The following is a 19,265-nucleotide window of genomic DNA, read 5'->3' as shown; positions in this document are numbered from 1 at the left end:
TCTGAAGGGAGGAAAGTTGGGAGGGAGAGGCTAGAGTTGCTCACGTATTTGTGTCCACGTGGGTTAGAGGTTTGGAGAATTTCTGGGGTTCATGGTTGGGAGATGGAGCTGGCAGCCTTGGGAAGGGAATTCACGTGCATTTAGCACCTACTATGTGCCAGGTACTACGTAGGCAGTTTACATTATCTTCATAATCCTTACAACAGTTGCATTTTAAATATAGGAAGAGGCACAGAGAGGTTAGGTAACTTGCTCAGTGTCGCACAGCAAGTCTACAGCAGAGCCGGGATTGGTGCTCAGTGCGTCTAGACCCAAAGCCCCAGCTAGGCAAGCTGTGGTCAGGAAGAGCAGGCTGGCATCCTCCCCTCCTCTCTCCTGATCTCTAACCTGAACCTGGGCTCAGACCAGCCCCGTTCCTGAGGTTCGGCATCTCTCTTCCCAAGAGGAGGGAGCTTGGGCCCTCGAGGTCTGTGTCCTGAAATGAGCTGCATGACTCACCGCTCTGTGTCCTCACTGGAGACTTTTCCAGAACACCGCTTTCGTGCACACCCCTGAGGACACTGGTCATCTGGGGACCTTGTTCCCCACTTCCTGCTGGCTCTTTGGGGCGTGTCCCCAAGTCCCCTACACGGTGGCCGTCTCCCCTCTGTCTCTCATCCTCCGCTGAGCGGAGAACCGTGTGGCCTCCCGATGTGGGGGTCTCAGGGTCGACTCTGAGGAGCTGAGTGGGGCAAATCTGCGTCCCGAGGGCGTTAACCCAGGTGGCGGGTTACGCAGTTTGAAAACGGACCCGGATAATCTGTGTTTCCGTGATCATAACCTGCTGCCCACACCGCTGTCGGCTGACGGATGGGGTCTTAGCCGCGCCAGCTGCCGGGGCCGGGGCACATGGAGATGCTCCCTGGTCTGATGTGGTGGGATGCCTCCCAGCCCCTCGGTCAGGTTTCACCAGGAACCGCGTGACAACAAGCACGGCTCGAGGCACTCCGAGGCCCCCTCTGCTTGCAGTGGACCTGCGCCCCTCTCATGCATTTTCCCTTTTAGCCATAGCTCATTGAACTCTTAGATGACAAGCACTGTTCTACCATGGCTCCTCTCCCTCAAGGGAGTGGAATTATGATCTTTGTTTTACAAGAGAGAAACAGAGGAACAGAGAGGTTCAGTAACTTGTGTGAGATGGCACAACTAAAAAGCAGTTGATTCAGGAGACTGGCTGATTCTGTCGTTGCCGCAGCGAGAGAGGGGCGTGCTTGGCAGTCACCAGAAGGGGCAGGCAGAGCACCGGGTGCTTTAAGGGGGTGTTGGGTGTGTTTCCCATGTAGACAGCTGCCCACAAACAGCAGGGCCCTCAGCCGTAGTCCCATTGGAAGGATGTCGCCCCAGCCCCCAGGTCCCTTCAAAGGTCCCCCACTGCCCGTGATAGTGCTGAGTTGGGGTGTGCATCTGGCCACCCCAAGACGCGCCGTCTGCCCTTCTGGTGTTTTCTTAAACCCTCTTGGCCCCTCCCAACTGCTGTGCAGCCTCTGAGCCCCCAGGTTGAGATCTGGTTCAAGGACCTGATTCAAGGACCAGCCAGCACGGTTCTGAGCCCCCACTCCTTCAGTGGGGGAAACCGAGGATGGCTTCCTGCCTGGAGCCTGTCCCTGCACGCCCCAGAGCCCCTGATCTCTTTGCCACCACGCCTGTGACCGCCGTGCAGGTAAATGCAGCCTTGCCTCCTAAAAATGTCGAAGTTTAACGTGGCGCGGGACCTTAGCAAGCAGTGCCAGTTGGCAAAGCCAAAGCTCAGTGAGAGGAGGACATAGCCCCGGGTCACCCAGCAAGCCAGCGGCCCGATGGGGATGTGCCCGGGTGTCTGTGGCACAGCCGGAGCTTTCTAGCTTGCCCTGCTGTCTAAGGCTGCCTGCTCCTGGCCCTGGCGGGAGAAGCTGCTGGTTCTCTGGGAGATCAGCGGCCCCGTGCACCTAACCGTGAGCGTGGACCGCAGGATCCCCAGATGGCCTGAGCGTCAGGGGTCACCGTGGCGGTGGCAGTGAGCGTGAGCTGGTGGCAGGGTTGTCAAGGCCAGAAGGCACCAGCAGCTCTGTTTAGAAATGAACACCTCTGTTCGATGCCGCCTTGTAAAAAGCAAGAGGTGGTTTGTAAAAATGGAGACAGGAAGGCGAGCAGAAGGTGGAAACCAGCTTCTGAGAGGGTCCCCCAGCTCCTCGCGGTCCCCGGAGGACACACACGCATCTCAATTAAATTAAAGGGTCGCGGATGGAGCCCTTGGCGGGGTTCTGGCGGCCACCGCTGAGACCATATTCCCAGAGCCAGCTTAGATGCTGAAAGAGCTGTCTCAGGAATCTCGGTTTTCTTTCAGTTCTACCAGAAAAATAAAGAAGGTGGCCACAGATGATGACATTCTTGCTCTCCAAGACCCAATGAAGACCCCTGTTGACCCCACCAAACAGCCAACATCAGAGGTTCCAGAATGGTCTAAGCTTGAGCGGCCACCAGACTTTCTGGTCCCACAGGCTCGCGGTGGGGAAACAGGTGCAGAGCAGACAGGGCTGCCCAGGGCTGGCCTCCTGTGCCTGGGCTGTCCCCACCCCGTCCCTTCCCATCTCGGGTTTCCAGGGTCCCCTTCCGCAAAGTATTGGGGCCCGGCATCCGGTGGGGGCTCAGTGACGTCCCAGGCTCCCTCGGGCGCCCGCTGTCTCTGGTGTCCTCATCAAAGGCATCACCTCCTCTCTGGTCTCAAGGTTGCTCTCACCTATTTATAGAACTGACCAGAATTCCACTACTGCCAGCGACACAGAATACAAATCAGGTGCCATGCGCTGGCTTCCATTCTCTCTCCCGTACTCTTCTTTAAGTCCCTGGATGAAGCTTTTCCACGCCCGGCTTCTCTTACTGATGCCGACACTCCGGGGAGGAGAGGGCAGTGGGCTCTCTGCCGCTTGCTGAGCTCCTACTGTGTGCAGAGATCCAGACCTGGTGCGCACTGGCTCATTTAATCCACACAAGCCTGGCAGGGTGGGAGGGTTGTCGGCATCTCACGTGGGCTGTCTCGCGAGAGGGAGCACCAGGCCCGAGGACTCTCAACGAACAAGTGACAGGAGTGCGACTTAAATCCAGTTCTGCCTGAATCCACAATCTGATCTCCTTCCAGATCCGAGGAGTCAGGTGGCTGCAGGGTGAGGCCTGTGGATATTATGGTTTCTCTGGGGGCCGTATATTTACATTCTCACCCAGTGGAGTCAACTAGGCTTTTCTGAGGACCTACTGTCTGCAGGCAAAGCCCTGACTGTCACCAGGCTGCAAGTGTCATGAGGCCATACTGTGCGCTAGGTGAAGCCTTTCTCTTACTGGGCTGCAAGTGTACTGAGGTTACGCTCACTCTGTTCTCTCCAGGCCTGGCACACAGTAGGTCCTCAGTCGACCCTTGTCGAGTGAGTGATGGGGCTCAGACTCACAGTCCGTCGATGGAGGGAGCAGAGAAGGGGGAGGCCAGTTGGAAGAGCATCGAGCAGCCAGCGGTGCCATCATGGGGGAGGGAGCAGTGGGCAGGGAAGAGGGGCCAGGAAGACCACAGAGGTCATAGTGGCCTCTCAGGCTTCTGCCCTCGGCCTGTGCCCTGAGACCCAGTTCCCACTTGGCTCCAGCAGAAGCCCAGTTGGTCTCCGGCTGCCTCCATCCTCATCTCAAACTTCACAGCGACTAGATGTCACCAGCTGTTCCGTCCAGGGCATCCCAGGGGTGCTGAAAGAACGCTGTAAATCTTGCCCTGCTCATCCCTCAGAAATCTATTTTAAAAGCAGAATGTTCGAGAGCTGCCATCCTCTCCGTGTCCTTCTGCGGGGAGTGGCATGGAGCTGTGGAACCAACTGAGGGACCTGGTGCCTCCCAGCTCACTCCTCCTCCTCTGGGAGGGTTCAAATGTCAGGGCGTCCAGTCCTGGGCTGGGGGTCCTCCTTGGGCAGGCCCCCCCACCCCTACCCAGCCAGGGCTCCCCACCGTCTTTGAAAGCTCCACCCTTGACCCCTTCTGTCTGAGTATTGGGGCTCAGGAACCCGAGTGTGTACCAGATTCAGGCAAGCTTGGGGTCGCCAGAGAGCTGGGTACTCCCCACCCCCTTTTGGGCATATTGTTGTTTTCTAATACTGAAAGTAATATATCCTCATTCTGGAACATTTGGAGAATATTGAGAAACAGGAAGAACAAAGTAATAATCACCCATAATCCTACCACCCAGAGAGAAGCACTGTAGGCTTGTTGGCACGTCACTCCTCAGTTTCACTTTGTTTGTTTCCTGTGATATTTTTCTCTTGACATGAGTGCGATCAGGCTGTAAGACAGGACTTACATCCTTTTGACCCCACTTAACGTTAAAATGTATCACGTATCGTTGGCTTTACGAACTCTTTGTAAAGATGTTAAAATGTGATTTTAACCACAGCGTGAACTTTCCCATGGGTGGGTACTTTCATTGACTCAAATAGCCCCAGGTTTGGGGGTGTTGGCTGTCAATCCTGGTGCTAATTGACTGTTTCCTTGAAAAAATGGCTCATTTCGGCTACAAGTGCATTATGGGAAAGCCACATGGCGCATCTCAGCTTCCACCCGGGGCACAGAGTTTGGGCTGCCCTCTCTTTGGGGTGGGTCCATCCCCAGACTGGAAAATGCAGAGTAAAGGTGGCATCTGCACTCAGCATTGGTTGCTCTGGCAAAGGAACCGCTTCCTGGCCGTGTGGTCAGGTGACTTCTTTCTGTTTCTTCATCTGAATCGTGGGATCCCTGGCCCCCAAGGTTGGACGCCATGGGGATTTTAGGTCCAGAGCAGAGGGTCTGACACGTACAGGCCCTTTATAAACGTCAAGCTATGATGATCATCAATACTTTTATCCCTTGACTCTCTCGTCTGGTATTTTATCGGCGTTGCCAAGACCACCCCCGGGTTCCGTAAGGGCTCAGAGTTCAGCATACAGTTGTACTGGTGGCTAAGCTTTGGGACAGCGAAAGGATACCCAAGGAAATGAGCACAGGGAGCAGCCATGAGGTGAAGTCTGCAGGAAACCAGGCACAAGCTTCTGGTCCTTTCCATTGCAATCACACAGGATGCGTTTAGCTCCTCCAGCATTGGATGGTGACAACACGTGGGTGATCTTGTCTACCAGGGGTGCTCATTGGAAAGACTCAGCGCCCAGGGTTTTTATTGGGGGCTGGTCACATAGGCACCCTCTGCCCGTATGCACATTCCAGACCCCACACGGTTTGCACAAATAGCCTAGGCAGCTGAGCTCCCCTTATCAGCTAGGAATGCTGGGAACACGCAAAATCCAAGGTCCCAGGTGCCCGCCAAGCTGGCCTTCCTGAGGATGCTGGTACCTTTTCTCTGCACAGGGATGCTAAGAGATCACATTTCTTGTGTTTGGACCACTTCAAGTTAGGGATGGAACGGATGTCCTCGTTCCCATAGGACGAAACTGAGGACTGGAAGAGGGCAGGGATTGGGGGGCCTCCTCTTCCCTCTGTGGGTCCTGAGACGAGGCAAGATCTGGGGAACGGGAGGGCGTCCCTCACTGCCCCGCTTCCTGCTAACCCGCATGTCTCTCTCTCTCTAGGCTCTGAAGGGCTCCAAGAAGCTGGTGCTCTCCGTGTACTCCGCAGGGCGCATCCCTGGGGGCTATGTCACCAACCACATCTACACCTGGGTGGACCCCCAGGGCCGCAGCATCTCCCCGCCCTCGGGCCTGCCCCAGCCCCACGGCAGCGCCCTGAGGCAGCGTGAGGGGGACCGGAGGAGCACCCTGCACCTCCTGCAAAGTGGGGATGAGAAAAAGGTGAGCTGGCAGGCTGCCTGGACCCGGGGGCGGGGTGGGGGGAGGCCGGCCCCCGAGACCCCATTCTCCCTGCCAAACCCAGAACAGGGAAGCTTCCTAGAGGCCGGAAGAAGGGGCTTGGCTCTGTCCTTCTCTCCCCCAAGTCCCGACAGAAGGGTTTCTTTGCCTGTTGACCTGTGCGGTGACTATTATGGTACAGGCTGAGCTGCTGCCACAAAGGAGCCGAAGGCGGCGATTTAAATAAGTCGGGTTATTTCTCCCTGACACAGAACAGAGGGGGAGGTCTAGGCTGGGGGGCTGCTCTGCTCCACATCTTATTCTGGGACCCACATTCCGTCCATTACCATCCTTGAGGGTCTGGCCCCTTCTGATGGTTGAAGCTGGGCCGCACTGGGTCCCCATTCTGGCCCCTAGAATGGAAAGGGGAAGAGCGGAAGCTCAGAGCTTCCCTTTAAATTAGAGATCTTTTAACTTCTCAGTGGTCCGGACCCAGGTGCGCGGCCACACACAGCTGCCGGGAGCCCACACTCCACCGGGAACCTTTTGCGGTGTGGGTTTTGGGTTGTAAGGAAGAGAAACTGGCCCTGGTCACCTTCCACAAAGTAAGAATTTACTAGAAGGGTGTGGGAAGTTCCAGAATTGAAGATGAGGACCTTAGGTGCAGCCTCAGCGAGCAACACGCCTCCACCACTTCAGTATCTGCATCCTTCTGGGTGGAGCAATGGTCCAGGGAGGGAGCTCCTGATTGGCTGGTGGGGAGGGCTGGGCACTTTGATTGACAGAACCACCAAGACTGTAGCCAATGGGGGAGGGGTTCTTGCCCAAAGCACCACGGGGAGATGCAACCTGAAGAAGGGGCCAGAGGCATCAAGGCATGCCCCGTACCGCCCTCCTCCCCCCAGACCTTGGCTGTTTCTTTTATTAAAAAAAGGGCAGAGAGATGGTCCCCCTGTGTTTTCAAACTTCTCTCTGGATGCAGTGTGCTTTGCACTCCGTGGCTGCCCAGAACTCTTTACATCGTGCAAAACTAAAACGCATTAAAAGGCAATTCCTCCCTCCTCTCCCCTCCAAACCCTGGCAGCCACCATTCTACTTCCTGTCTCTGAACTTGACAACTCCAGGCGCTCATCTAAGTAGAAAGACAGCATTTATCTTTTTGGGACTGGCTTATTTCACTTAGTCTGATGTCCTCAAGGTTCATCCGTGTTGTGCATGTGACAGGACTTCCTTCCTTTTTTATGGCTGAATAGTATTCCACTGTAAGGATGGACCACATTTTGTTGGTCTGTTCATCCATCAACGGACACTGGGCTTCCGTCAGCCTTTTACTGCTATGAGCATGAGTCTACAGATATTTCTTTGAGACCTTGCTTTCAGTTCTTTTGGGTACTTCTCCCAGAAGTGGAGCTGCTGGAGCATATTATAATTCTATTTTTAATAGTTTGAGGAACCCACCGTGCTGTTTTCCATAGTGGCTGCATCATTTTATATTCCCACTAACACCACCCAAGGGTTCCAATTTCTCCACATCCTCACCAACACTTATTTTCTGTCTTTTTGATAGTAGCCATCCTAGTGGGTGCGAGGTTTTTCTCTTGTGAATCTTCACATTGGACCTTTGTGCTATCCTTTAGCGGAGCAGTGACAGTGCCCAAGGTCACACAGCTGGGCGGTGGCAGCATTCAGGGACAAAGCCAGATCCGTCTCTTTCTAAGCCCTCCATCCTAACATTGGCCCATGCCGCCTCCCCAGTGGGGGTGCCCAGAGGAGGCAGGTTGGGGTGTCCCAGTGAATCATCAGTCCAGGGAAGGGCTTGTTCTGGCACGTTCCATGAGACCCGATGTGATACGTGTCCTGTGAAAGGGACAGAGAGACTGACATGGTGTGCAGAGGAGGGAGAGCTTTGGGAAGCCTTCCTGGAGGAGGCAGCATTTGGAGTTTGGCCACGTGGCAGTGGGAGGGAAGGTGGTCCAAACAGAGGGAACAGCACGACAGTGGAGGGAGGTTAGAAAGAGCAGGATGGCTGTGGGAACCCCAGCTGGTGCTGTTTGTGAAACAAGGTTGGAGAACAGTGGCTGCGGGACTGGGATGCCAGGCTGGGGGGTGGGGTGTGTGTCCGGGAACACTTTTTCCTCTGGGCAGCGAGGACTCTCTGAGTGTTCTCCTCACTGATGGGGGACCAAGGGCGAAATCGATTCCAGGTTTGCAGAGATCTTTACAAGATGGTGAAGAGGAAGGGGGGCAAAGCTCATTTTCAGGAGGGGTGGGACCAGTTGGAGTGAAAGCAGAGACAGAAAGAGCCTTTGGAGCCAGTAATGATGCTTCTGGATCTAGTTAAGATGACCCTTGAAGGTGGAAAATAAACCCGGGGGGAGGTTCCGGGGCGCTGAGGGCCCTCGCTCTGCGTGGATCGTCAGAGGGAAATGTTCTCGAGCCGGGGGCGGGTTCCTTTTAAATTCCTTGAAACGGGGCTGGTTTGAGGTGGATTCTGAGGCTGGGAGTGTGGCCGGAGAGAAGGAGGCCGAGCGAGGGGAGGGGGCTGCGTCAGGGTGGAAGGGCAGGGGGCCCCCGGTGGCCTTTGGGGTGGAGGGGTGAGCCTGTGTTTCCAGATCCCTCTCTGGCCGGCCGCCTCCCCGCTGACCTGCCTCTCGAGTCTCAGCTCCAGGGGGCCTGTTCTGGGCTCTGCCTGCCAGGAGAGGCTCGGCGGGGCCCTTGCAGGACGCCCACAGAAACACAGGAGGGCTCTCAGAAGCCTTCTTTCTCTGCTTCTGTGTTTCTGTCACCCCTTTTATTGGAGAGGGGTTATGAATCACGTGACGGATGCCAGACACCAGAGTGATGGTGCCCCAGCCTCCCCGCGGGTCGCCTCCACACTGCGGGTTTTTAGATGTCAGTATGGTTTCATGAAATCGTTTGCCTCTTAAGCCAAACCTATGAAGTATTGGCAGATAGTATGAATATTCCCATTTTCCAGATGAGAAAATAATGGGGCAGAAAGGCTGAATGCATTACCCCAGGCCACACAGACAGTGAGCGGCGGGGCAGGGTCGTCCTCAGACCCTAAGGCCTGTCTTCCTTACCTTCGGGTGCGTGAGCGGGGAGAGCCCCCTGGCTCCTTTGGTGTCCCCCGGCTCTGTCCCTTTGGGCCCTGGCTGTGCACAGCTTCCGTAGATGCTCCCTCTGGCTAGAGTCACGGCACGGCCTGACTGCTCGTGTGCCAGTGATCTGGTCAGCATCTGGGATCCGCTCAGAGGAGTGGTGGGGCAGGAGCAGCCATTGGCAGGAGTCACATGCCCCTTCCGCCCCCCACCTGGGTTGTTTTCCCGTGAACCAAGGGGCAAGTCTTATTCCATGGTGGTGTCTCTGGCCTCCAGCCCCCACTCCAGGCTGGCAGTCAGGCCCTGCTGCAGCCACGGCAGACCCCCGAGTTCATGTGCCTTCAGCAGCCGCAGAGACGAGATGGGACCCAGCCTGAGACAGAAGGAGCAGGGGCTTTGGAACTAAGTTTGAAGCCTGCTGTGTAAGAAAAACCTCCAGCTCTCCTCCTGTTTCTCCTTTACTGTCACACCACCACCCCGCTCACAACGGTCTGACACCAGATGTGGGGGGCTTCCCACCCCAAGCAATTCTGCGACACCAGCGGGGCGTCCTACCATTTCTCTCAGTTCTGATGCCCTCTACCTGGAGACGGCGTCAGATCCCTCAGGTTAAGGGCTCGGTCCCTCAAGGCTGCCCCCGCCCCCACTTCGGATGCCGGTCGCAAGCCTAAGTTGTGACCTATGCTTCTGACCAGTCAGCTGTAAATCTGGGGTCCCCACGACACCCTCCTTGAGTTCAGTTAATTTGCTAGAGCAGCTCACAGAACTCGGGGAAACTGTGTCCTGTTTACCAGTTTATTGTAAAAGTGTAGGATAAAGGATACAGGTGGACGTGCAGATGGGAGAGATGCGCAGGGCAGAGTAAGTGGGAAGGGTGTGGAGCTTCAATGCCCAGGGATGGGGTTGTACGACAAGGCAGCAAGGGAGATGGCCGTGTCTGACTCCAGGTAGGCTGTGCGATCCTCATTTCACTCATGGGGAAACTGAGATGGGAGAAGCGATGGGCCTGGCCCCACGGTTCCCAGAAATAAAGGGCAGAAGCAGGATTTGAACTCAGGCCCCCGGGGGTCAGTGTGGCACACTGGTTAAACACCTGGGCTCTGCCAGCTGTCGGCTGCGTGACCTTGGCTGCGCCGTGTCAGCCCTCTAGCCTCAGTTTCCTCATCGGGAAAGTGGGGATAGTAAGAGACACCATGGAGAAAGAGAGAGGCTTAAACGAAGTCCTCTGACGTGCCGAGCGCCCGGGACTTGGGAAATGGTACACTGAGTGAGCAGTTAATTTAGTGAGTTATTATTATCTGCATATTGTTAGGGGGCGTGGTGTTCTTGTCCTGGTGCCAGGCTGCCCCCACAGCTTAGTTTCCGTTCCCATCGGTGAGTTTTGTTTCCTGCCGGATGCTGCTTGAATTTCCAGCAGGTGGTTGAGGCAGCTGGCCCGTGGTTGGTGGGCCTGTTACGGCCGTCCTGTGATGAAGACCCCCTCTGAGGCCCATGGCAAGGATTTATGAGGAGGTTTGTTTTCCACTTTAGTCTTTAGAGGGGGCTGCTGCAAACCATCTGGGTGGTCCGGCGCCCCTCTTGCTCTCTCCCCCCACAATCTTTGTGTCCTGGAGCTGGAGGGACCAGGTCGGGGTAGGGACGGGGGGTAGGGACTGACCCCAGGTCACCCAGGGAGCTGGGCCGGAGCCTTGGCGTGTAGACCCCAGCCAGGCCTGGAGCAGGGGTCCGTCCAGCTTTGAGGGGGGAGCTCCCACAGTGTCTTTGGCCCACCTCACTGACCTACCCAGGTCTGAGCCCCCCCCCCCCGAAGGCACACACTCTGCTCTGCTGTACCCCTCCCCCACAGTCTTCCTAAAATAGGAATCTGAACCCATCTCCCTCCCGCTCAAAGCCCAGAGTTCTTGGCCTGGCTCACGGCCCCACACAGGCTCATGTCATCCACCCCACCTGCCCTCGTCTCCTCCCCGCCACACGCCAGCCAAACAGAACACCAAGGTGACCCCAGGGGGCCAGGTTCCATCCTGTGTCTGAGGCTTCACACGTGCTCTTGCCCTGCCGGCCCCCAGCAGCCTGCAGGGCTTGGCGGTCCTATTTCTGGAAGGTTCTGCCTGAGGTCAGGCTTTCAGGAAGGGACTCTGGGACCAAGATTTCCCTGGAAGAGGTTTACAGGAGAGAGCCCGTGTTAGCCAGAATGGTGACTCCCCGGAGACCTCCACCTCCTAATTCCTGGAACCTCGAGGATGTCACCCTCCGTGGCAAAAGGGACTTTGCCGATGTGATTAAGTTAAGTATCTTGAGATGGGGAGAGTCTCCTGGAATATCCAGGTGGGCCCAGTGTCATCACAAGTGTCCTTATAGAAAGGAGACGGAAATGTCAGAGTCAGAAAAAGGTGACGTGATGCTGGGGACAGAGAGAGAGAGAGGGGAAGATGCCACCTACTGGCTTTGCAGATGGAGGATGGCACCATGAGCCAAGGAAGGCAGGTGGCCCCTAGACGCTAGAAAGGACCAGGAAACGGGTTCTCCCCAAGAGCCTCTAGAAGGAATGCAGCCCTATGGACCCAGGGCTTCTGACCTCCAGAACTTTTAAGCTGATAAATCTGTGTTGTTTAAGGCTGCTAGATTTGAGGTCATTTCTGACAGCAGCGAGGCAGTGCTGTCATAACTGGGGTCAACGCTGGTGATGGCAGGAGGGACGCAGGCCTGGGCAGAGGGAGGAGTGGGCTGCGACACCATCAGGGCAGAGGCCTCGGCCCGTCCCACGGGGGCTCCGGGGCGGGGGTGGCCCTGCAGAGCTGTCCTGAATTCAGGCAGGGGTCCAGCTTTCGCCACCCGCCCCGATCAACTAGTCGTTAGATGGGAGCTACTCCAGGCAGGGGTGTGACCTCAGGTGGGGCAGGTCCAGGAGGCACTCAGCTGTGAGCCCGCAGCAGCCGATGCTCCCAGCCCTGGGGCGCGTCCCGAGGGCAGGGACCCAGTCAGCTTCTCCTCTGACTCAGGCTTGGGCTCCCTTAGCGTTTGGATGGAATACCAGCGACAGCTAGTGTCTGCAAGGCCGTCAGGGCCTGTGAAGCAGCCCAGGTTCCTTATCTCCCTCCTTCCTCCCAGATCACACCTGGGTGAGCTTAGCCGATGGCTCACCCGAGAGGGCCATTTTGGAGATAACCACAGTAATAGTCAGCGTTTTCTGAGTGAGTGTTCACAGCGGTTTCTGCTGTGCATGTACAATTCTCAACGCTCCACCTAGAGTGACCCATTCATCCCTCCCAACAACCCACTGAAGGGGCTGCAATCATTTCCCCATTTAATAGAAGAGAAAGCTGAGGCACAGAGAGGGACAGTAACTCACCCAGGGTCACACAGCTGGCAAGGGGTGTTGCCGAGGTTAAATTTCAAGTCTCGCTCCGGAGTCTACACACATCGTCACCTCCCAAATTCACAGATCTGCACGTCATTGGGGCCTGGGGTGTGCCTTGAACCCGGGTCACCTCAGACCTGTGCTGGCCCTAGCTGTGTGGGGGCAGGAGAGGGCACATTGCGGGGGCTGGGTTGTTGTTCCCGAGTCTGACCTCAAGCGCCCTCACAGCCTGCTGTTTCCGGAACATCCATCTCTGACGCTGCTGGGTGACTGCTCGCTGCTCCCCCGAGAGCTCCATGGGCCTCACGGGTGCTCGCCTTTCTAATGCGATCGTCCTGTCTGAGGAGTGAATCGGTAGCCAGCTCTGGCCTAAGGGGGCTGGGGCCACCCCCCTGGGCAGCACTGCCTGGCACTGTCCCGCCAGGGACGGGGCCCCCTGACATGCCGCACAGTCTTAGGACCAGACCCCATAGAGTCACTCTGTCTGTTGAGCTCTCTCCCCACAACGGTCTGCCAGCCAGTAGGAGTCCGCTGTGCTTGTGTGGCCTTGTCTGGTTTTGTCACGCACAAAATGGAGCCAGCAATGGCTAATATCTATCCAGCATTCACTGTGGGCCAGAGACTAGCCTCTACCTGTCTCAGTCTGATCCTCTCCACAGTAACCGTACACGACACACACTGTTTTCATCCTCATTTTACAGGTGAGGGGGCTGAGGCACAGACAGGTTAAGTAACTTGCCCAAGGTCACACAGCGCGACCCCCCGCTGTGCAGTTTGGACTTGAGTCTGTCCTCTTCACCCCCTCCGCCTTAACCTCCAGGGCGGAGAATGAAGTGAGATAATATATGTAAAAGGCGACTTCTGTGACCAATACAGATAACTCTATATAACAGCCCTGGATAACTCTCAGCGGAATGGCTTTTTGGAGGTAGAAAGCTGGTTGGATGGCGTCCCCCCTGACATTTGCCCTCCCCTCATGCCCCCAGGCACCCCAACCGCCCCCTCTGCCGTGAGCAGTCACACTGTGCTCTCTTAGGGTTCCTTACGTGTCCCTGGGTCTTAACTTGTTGCAGGGTGTTTTCTGTCCTCTGGGGGTAGGTCCCAGCTGCTCTGGCCCTGCTTCTTCTTTGTCACAAGTCCCCCTTCCATTTCTGGAGCACACTTAACCTGCCGGTTCCTTCCCAGATCAGCCCCCAGCCTCCCCTGCCCATCCTCCCTGGTCCCCCCACACCCCCAGCACCCTGGACGTGACCGTGCTGCTCCCCTCTGAGGCCCCCAGCCGAGCTTGCTCCCCCACTGCCGAGCGGTGACACCTGTTGTCCCATGTCCCCGAATGCCCCTCTGGCGCCAGCCTGCTCAACTCCTGCTCACCTTCCCATCTCGTCAGAAACGTCACTTTCTCCAGGAAGCCCCCCGCAAGCACTCCCACCCCCATCCGTACCATTGCCCTTCTCTGCCCACAGGGCCCCCGAGCCGCCCCGTCACACCCTGATTCCGCTGTCCCTGTGTACCGGTCTCTCTGCTCCTCTGGACTGTGAGACCCTCGCGACCAGGACCGTGTCTGGCTCATCTCGGGGTCCCCTGGCTCGGCAGCGGGTCTGCACTTAGTGGGGGCTCCCTGTGTTTGTAGAACGAGGGGGTGATGGAGCAGCATCCTCTGGTCCCTCGGGGTGGGTGGCAGAGCAGCAGGACCCTGGGGGGGCAGGAGACCCCTGGGCTGGCAGGATGGTTGCACCCCGAGCCCAGACTCAGCCTCCATCCCAAGGAGGGAGAATGGAAGGTGGGGAGCCTGGGGCCTGAGCCGGCACGCCCTGACCAAAGGGTCCAGGGAGGGGCGGCCCCCTTGGTATAAGAACACATGGAAACCAGAAGCATCCAGGCGCCCTAGGATGTCAGCATCAGGGCATCCCTGGAAGTCCTCTCCTTCAGCGCCTTCCTTCTACTGCACGTGTAACGGTGGCCAAAAGGGGAGAGCCACTTACCCAAGGTCACTCAGCAAGTTGGAGGCAGAGCTGGGGCAGGGGATGGGAATGTCCAGGACATCCTGCAGGCCCCGGTCGGTGGTCAGTGTGCCCTCCAGGGTGTGGGAGGGGCTCTGCAGCCCTCCTGCCCCCCAAAGCTCCTCCAGGCCCTTGAACACTGCCTCCTCTCCCTCCTGCAGGTGAACCTGGTGCTGGGGGATGGCCGGTCCCTGGGCCTCACGATCCGCGGGGGAGCTGAGTATGGCCTGGGCATTTACATCACTGGCGTGGACCCGGGCTCTGAAGCAGAGAGCAGTGGGCTCAAGGTGAGAGGCCCCGACGCCTGTGGGAGGGACAGGGAGGGGCACCCGGCTGCATGCGTGTGGGGAGGGAGGGAGAGATCCGGGCCTGGGGCTCTTTGCAGCCGATGTGAGTCAGATTTCCAGCCAAGCAGTCAGCACCGAACCCTGAGGGGTGGTCCCAGGTGGGGAGCACCCCCCCCCCCCGCCCCCGGGGCCACGTGCCTCTAATTTGTGGTTCAGAGTGAGCAGCGGGAGCCACCCCCTGCCTCCTGCGCCCTGAGGTCTCCTGGCTGTCCTCTCCCAGCTGTGGTTTGCAAACACTGCTGATGGCCTATGGTGGCCCTGACCTTGAGGTTTGTGACGGTGCGTGGGGAGGGGAGAGGAGAGCCGTGAGCTGGGCTGGGGTTGCGCGGGCAGCTTCGGGGCTGGCATTCGACCCAGGGCAACCAGCAATTATTGACATAACATCGTTAGCTCGTGTTTGAAAGAGGGCTGTGTGCAGGGCATCCGTAAATGACTTCACACGGATCATCTCACGGAGCCCTCATGCCACGCCACGGGGCAGGCTGTTGTGACCCACATTGTCCAGTTGGGTAAACCGAGGCACGGAGAGGTTAAACAGACTTGCCCAAGGTCACACAGTTGGTGGGTCGCAGAGCAGGACTGGAGCCCAGGCAGGCTTAATTCCAGAGCCCACGGTCTTAAACGCTCCATGGTCCCACCCTGCTGGGGAGGCCCGGGGACTTGCTCAGAGCTCTGGGGGAGGAGACAGTGAGTGAGGCAGCGAGCGACTGCCCACGAGGATGCTGGACCAGGACGCAGATCACCTGAGTAAATGGTGGCGGGTGTTTGGGTTCAATCCTGATGCCAGGGGTCTCAAGGCAGCATCGATGTGGAGCGGTGACCATGGGCACAGGTGGCATTTGTGCCAGGCCTTGCGGGGTAAAGGGGTGGGGAAGAAAGAGCCGTGCGGTTTGACTGTGGGCGACTAGGTGGGCGACTAGCCCGCGTGTGAGGCCGGGAACAGAGCCCAGGATGAGATTGTGTCTTTGTAACGAGGGGCCTTGAACGTCCCTCTCTAACGTGGGCAGCCTGACTCTATGCAGAGGAGAAGAAAAGCGCGTGGTGGGTCAGAGCGGCGGAAAGGAGACCCCCAGCCCCAAGGTGGCCAACAGGCTGGAGTGGAAGAGGGACGGGGCGTCCTTCGGCTTCTCTTAGGGATACGACGTAGTGGGAAGAGCTCTGCATTTGGGGTTGGGAAGATGGGGTTCAGATCCCAGCTTTTCTGCTTTTCTTTTAATAGCCCTGTGACCCTGGAGACTGCCTCCACCTGTCTGAGCTTCTCTTCCTTTTCCCCGATAATCATAAAAAATAGCATCTCTTTCTCAGGGTTACTGAAAAGATGAAAGGAGGAGGGAACTGGCGAGAACATTAATAATAAAGGTGCAGTGTGTTGAGGGTGCTGTGGACGGAATGTTTGTGTCCCCGCAAACTCATATGTTGGGTCCCTAAGCCTCACGGTGAGGTGGGGCCCTGGGGGTGCTCAGCTCATGAGGGTGGAGCCTCATGAAGGAGATAAGTGCCCCTATTAAAGGGACCCACATTGCTCCCAGCCCTCTTGCCGTCACGTGAGGACACGGGAAGTCGGCTCTGCAGCCCAGAAGAAGGTTCTGCCCAGAACCGGACCGTGCTGGCACCCTGACCTCAGACGTCAGCCTCCAGATGTGAGAAAGAAATGGCTGCTGTTTCTAAGCTGCCCCGGCTGGTGGGGGGACTTTGTCACAGCAGCCTGAGCTGACTCAGATAGTCCGCTCCTGTCCAGGTGCTTTCTGTGTTGTCACTGAAGCCTCACCACGGCCTGTGACAGCAGGGTCTTTCGTCAGCCGGTGCACAGCTGCAGAATCAGAGAGCTGCACAGCCAGTGCAGGGCAAAGCCGGGGTCTCCAAGCCAGCATCCTGGGGCTCTCGACCAGGCCGGCCGGGCAGGGCGTAGATGCTGCACACGTGCTGGTTGGGTCTCGTGGATTCCGGAACGCCCTGCCTCTCGGGTTTGCTGTGCCCTCAGCAGGTGGAGATGCTGACTTGGTTGAGACTCCAAGAGGAAACCATGTCATGGGATTCTCTATGCAGATTGTGTGAAATAAGTTTATTTCGGAATAATTTGAGATTTACCGAGAAGTTGCCAAGACAGTCCTCATTTATGCTTCATCCAGCTGCCCCTGATGTGAGCATCTCGTATAAGCACGGTGCGTTTGTCAAGACTGGGAAAATAACGTTGGTGCAATACCGTTAAACCAACGACACGCTTTATTCAGAGTTCCCCAGTCTTTCCACTAATGTCCTTTTCCTGTTCTGGGATACGGTCCAATCCAGCATACGCCCCTGCCTGAGCCTGGAAGCTGTTTTAATTCCATTCATTTTCCCCCAAAATTAAAAAAAAAATTGAAGCCAGTTTCTAAACAAAGTGCTTTTTAAAAAAAATTATTTTGTTAAGGTCATAATGGTTTACAACATTGTGTAGTTTCAGGTGTACATTATTATTTATCGGTTTCTGTACAGACTGCGTCATGTTCACCACCAATGGTCTAATTTTCATCCGTCACCGTACATATGTGCCCCCTTACCGCTTTCGCCCACTCCCAACCCCCTTCCCCTCTGGGCACCACTAATCTGTTCCCTTTGTGTAGAGGGTTTTTGTTTGTTTGTTTGTTTTTCAAGCGAGTGAGGAGATTGGGAGGAAGAAGAATGGGGGCAGAGAGAAAGAGATGGAGCCAGAGGGAGGGTCTGTCCTAGAATGCTTGCTGTGTGGGGCTGTGATCTGACCTACAGGCAGGACGCAGCTTTGGCTCTGAGCTTCCTGGCAGTCAGCACAAAGAGGGAAGCAGGTCAGTGACATCTGTAAGATGAAAACAGACCAACTGTGCCTGGGAAGCCCGGTTATTCCTCTTCCTGAGGCCTGAGAGCAATTTTCCTCTGGTCCCTCTTAGAGAAGATGTTGTGTGATGCCATAAACAGTGTCCTCAGTGGCGGGAAATGCATGAGCAGGTCCATACTTTGTTGATGGTGAATCCGTTGTGATTGGATCCGTGTTAAGAGAAGGGGAGAGGGAGCATGCGAGAGAGGACATGTTAGGACCTGAGAGATCGAGCAGGTCCCTCTCTCTCTCTGATTATGGACGGTGGTGGCTTTTACTGTCATGTTACCCGCTTACTGAGCAGTTACTGTGTCAGGGACTGTGCTCATGCTTCACATTAGCTTACTTTTTTTTTTTTTTTGGTGAGGAAGATTGGCCCTGAGCTAACACGGTCCCATCTTCCTCCATTTTGTATGTGGGACGCTGCCACAGCGTGGCTTAATGAGTGGTGTGTAGGTCCGTGCCCAGGATCTGAACCTGCAAACCCTGAGCCGCAAAATGGAGCACATGAACTTAACCACTAAGCTACCAGGCTGGCCCTATCTTACTCATTTTTGCAACAGTGTATGAAACAGGGATGTTCTTATCACTGTTGAGGAGGAGAGGCTGATTCAGGAGCAATGGTAGGCAGCTAGCTCAAGGTCACCCAGCTAAGAGGTGCGAGACTCAAACTCATGTGAGCACTCCCCAAATCCGTGTTCTTCACTGCTACGTTCCCCAGCTCCCCGTGGGGAGGCAGGAGGCTTGTGGAGTTAAAGGTCACATTCCTTCGAAGTCACAGCTGGGATTTGAACGTAGGCCTGACGGAGCCTGGACTCGCCTGGTGCAGGGGAAGGCAGGAGCCCTGGGATCTTGGCCCTGCCCGGCTGTGTGAGGGTGGTGTGGCCTTCCCCTCTCTGGGACTCAGCATCTCTTCTCATCCTGCTCGGTGAGAAGTTGAACACTCAAGCTCCGTGATCTCCGAGGTTTTCTCCAAATCTGCAGGTTTTCCAGCCTGAGAGGGCCCGAGGGTGCCCCGACACCAGGAACATACTCCATTCTCCTTCATCTGCGGGCTCCCGTGTCCACAGAGAGATGCCGAAGTAGGTAACCCGCTGGCGGATCCCTCTTTTGTGCGAAAGGAAGGACGGAAGTGGACGTTACAGGTGGACACTGGGTGTCCATGGCTGCCCGTCCCTCCCCTCCTTCCATTTAATGGGGGAGTATGTCCTGAGGACTCCTGGGTGCCAGGCACTGTGCTCGCCCTGTGCCTGTTGAGCTGAGCAAGACAGACCTAGTCTCTGACCTCCAGGAGTGTACTTTCGAGTGGGAAGACAAAGGGGAAAACTTATGCACCTGTTTGTTTCATTACCATCATGATAAATACCAAGGTGGCCAAGCCTCTGCAACCGTGTGACTCTATAATAGGGGAGACCGGCTCTGGTCTTGGATATCCAGGAGGTCTTCCGGGAGGAAGAAACTGTTCCGTTGCAGTTTTAAAGAAGAGAAGAAAATTAATGGTGTGAAAGAGGAAATGAGAATTGCAGGCAGGAACAACAGCCCATGCTAAGTCCCTGGGGTGGAAAGAAGTGTTCCAGGATGCAGAGGAGGGCCAGTGAAGCTGAACTCAGAGAGCCAGGCCGGGAGAAGGTGCCCGGTGATGCTGACGAGGTGAACAGAGCCAGATCACACAGGGCGTGTCCTTTCACCCAAGACTGCAGCCGGGAAAGGATGCCCCAGGTCTGCAGTTACTAATACGGAAGGGTGTCGCTGGCCCATTATTAAGTGGGAAGCGCAGGCTGCAGAACCACACGTCGGACAGCATCTC

At 56.4% G+C, this 19,265-nt stretch overlaps 1 protein-coding gene across 8 annotated transcripts in view; it reads left to right on the top strand.

Moving 5' to 3' along the window:
* Positions 1–19,265, top strand: part of WHRN (whirlin) — an 86,581-nt gene that overhangs the window by 17,549 nt on the left and 49,767 nt on the right. For 6 of the 8 annotated variants that reach the window (XM_070597099.1, XM_070597104.1, XM_070597103.1 and 3 more), the window contains exons 2-3: positions 5,607–5,825; positions 14,443–14,568. The exons of 1 other annotated variant lie outside the window; for it this stretch is intronic. In XM_070597099.1, coding sequence (XP_070453200.1) covers positions 5,607–5,825; positions 14,443–14,568 — 345 coding nt within the window. The remainder of the gene's footprint in view (positions 1–5,606; positions 5,826–14,442; positions 14,569–19,265) is intronic. One more of the 8 variants, XM_070597105.1, reaches the window with a different exon arrangement.

This window comes from Equus przewalskii, chromosome 26 (genome assembly GCF_037783145.1).
Source record: "Equus przewalskii isolate Varuska chromosome 26, EquPr2, whole genome shotgun sequence".
NCBI classification, from domain to species: domain Eukaryota; kingdom Metazoa; phylum Chordata; class Mammalia; order Perissodactyla; family Equidae; genus Equus; species Equus przewalskii.
This window is presented reverse-complemented; position numbering and strand designations above follow the sequence as displayed.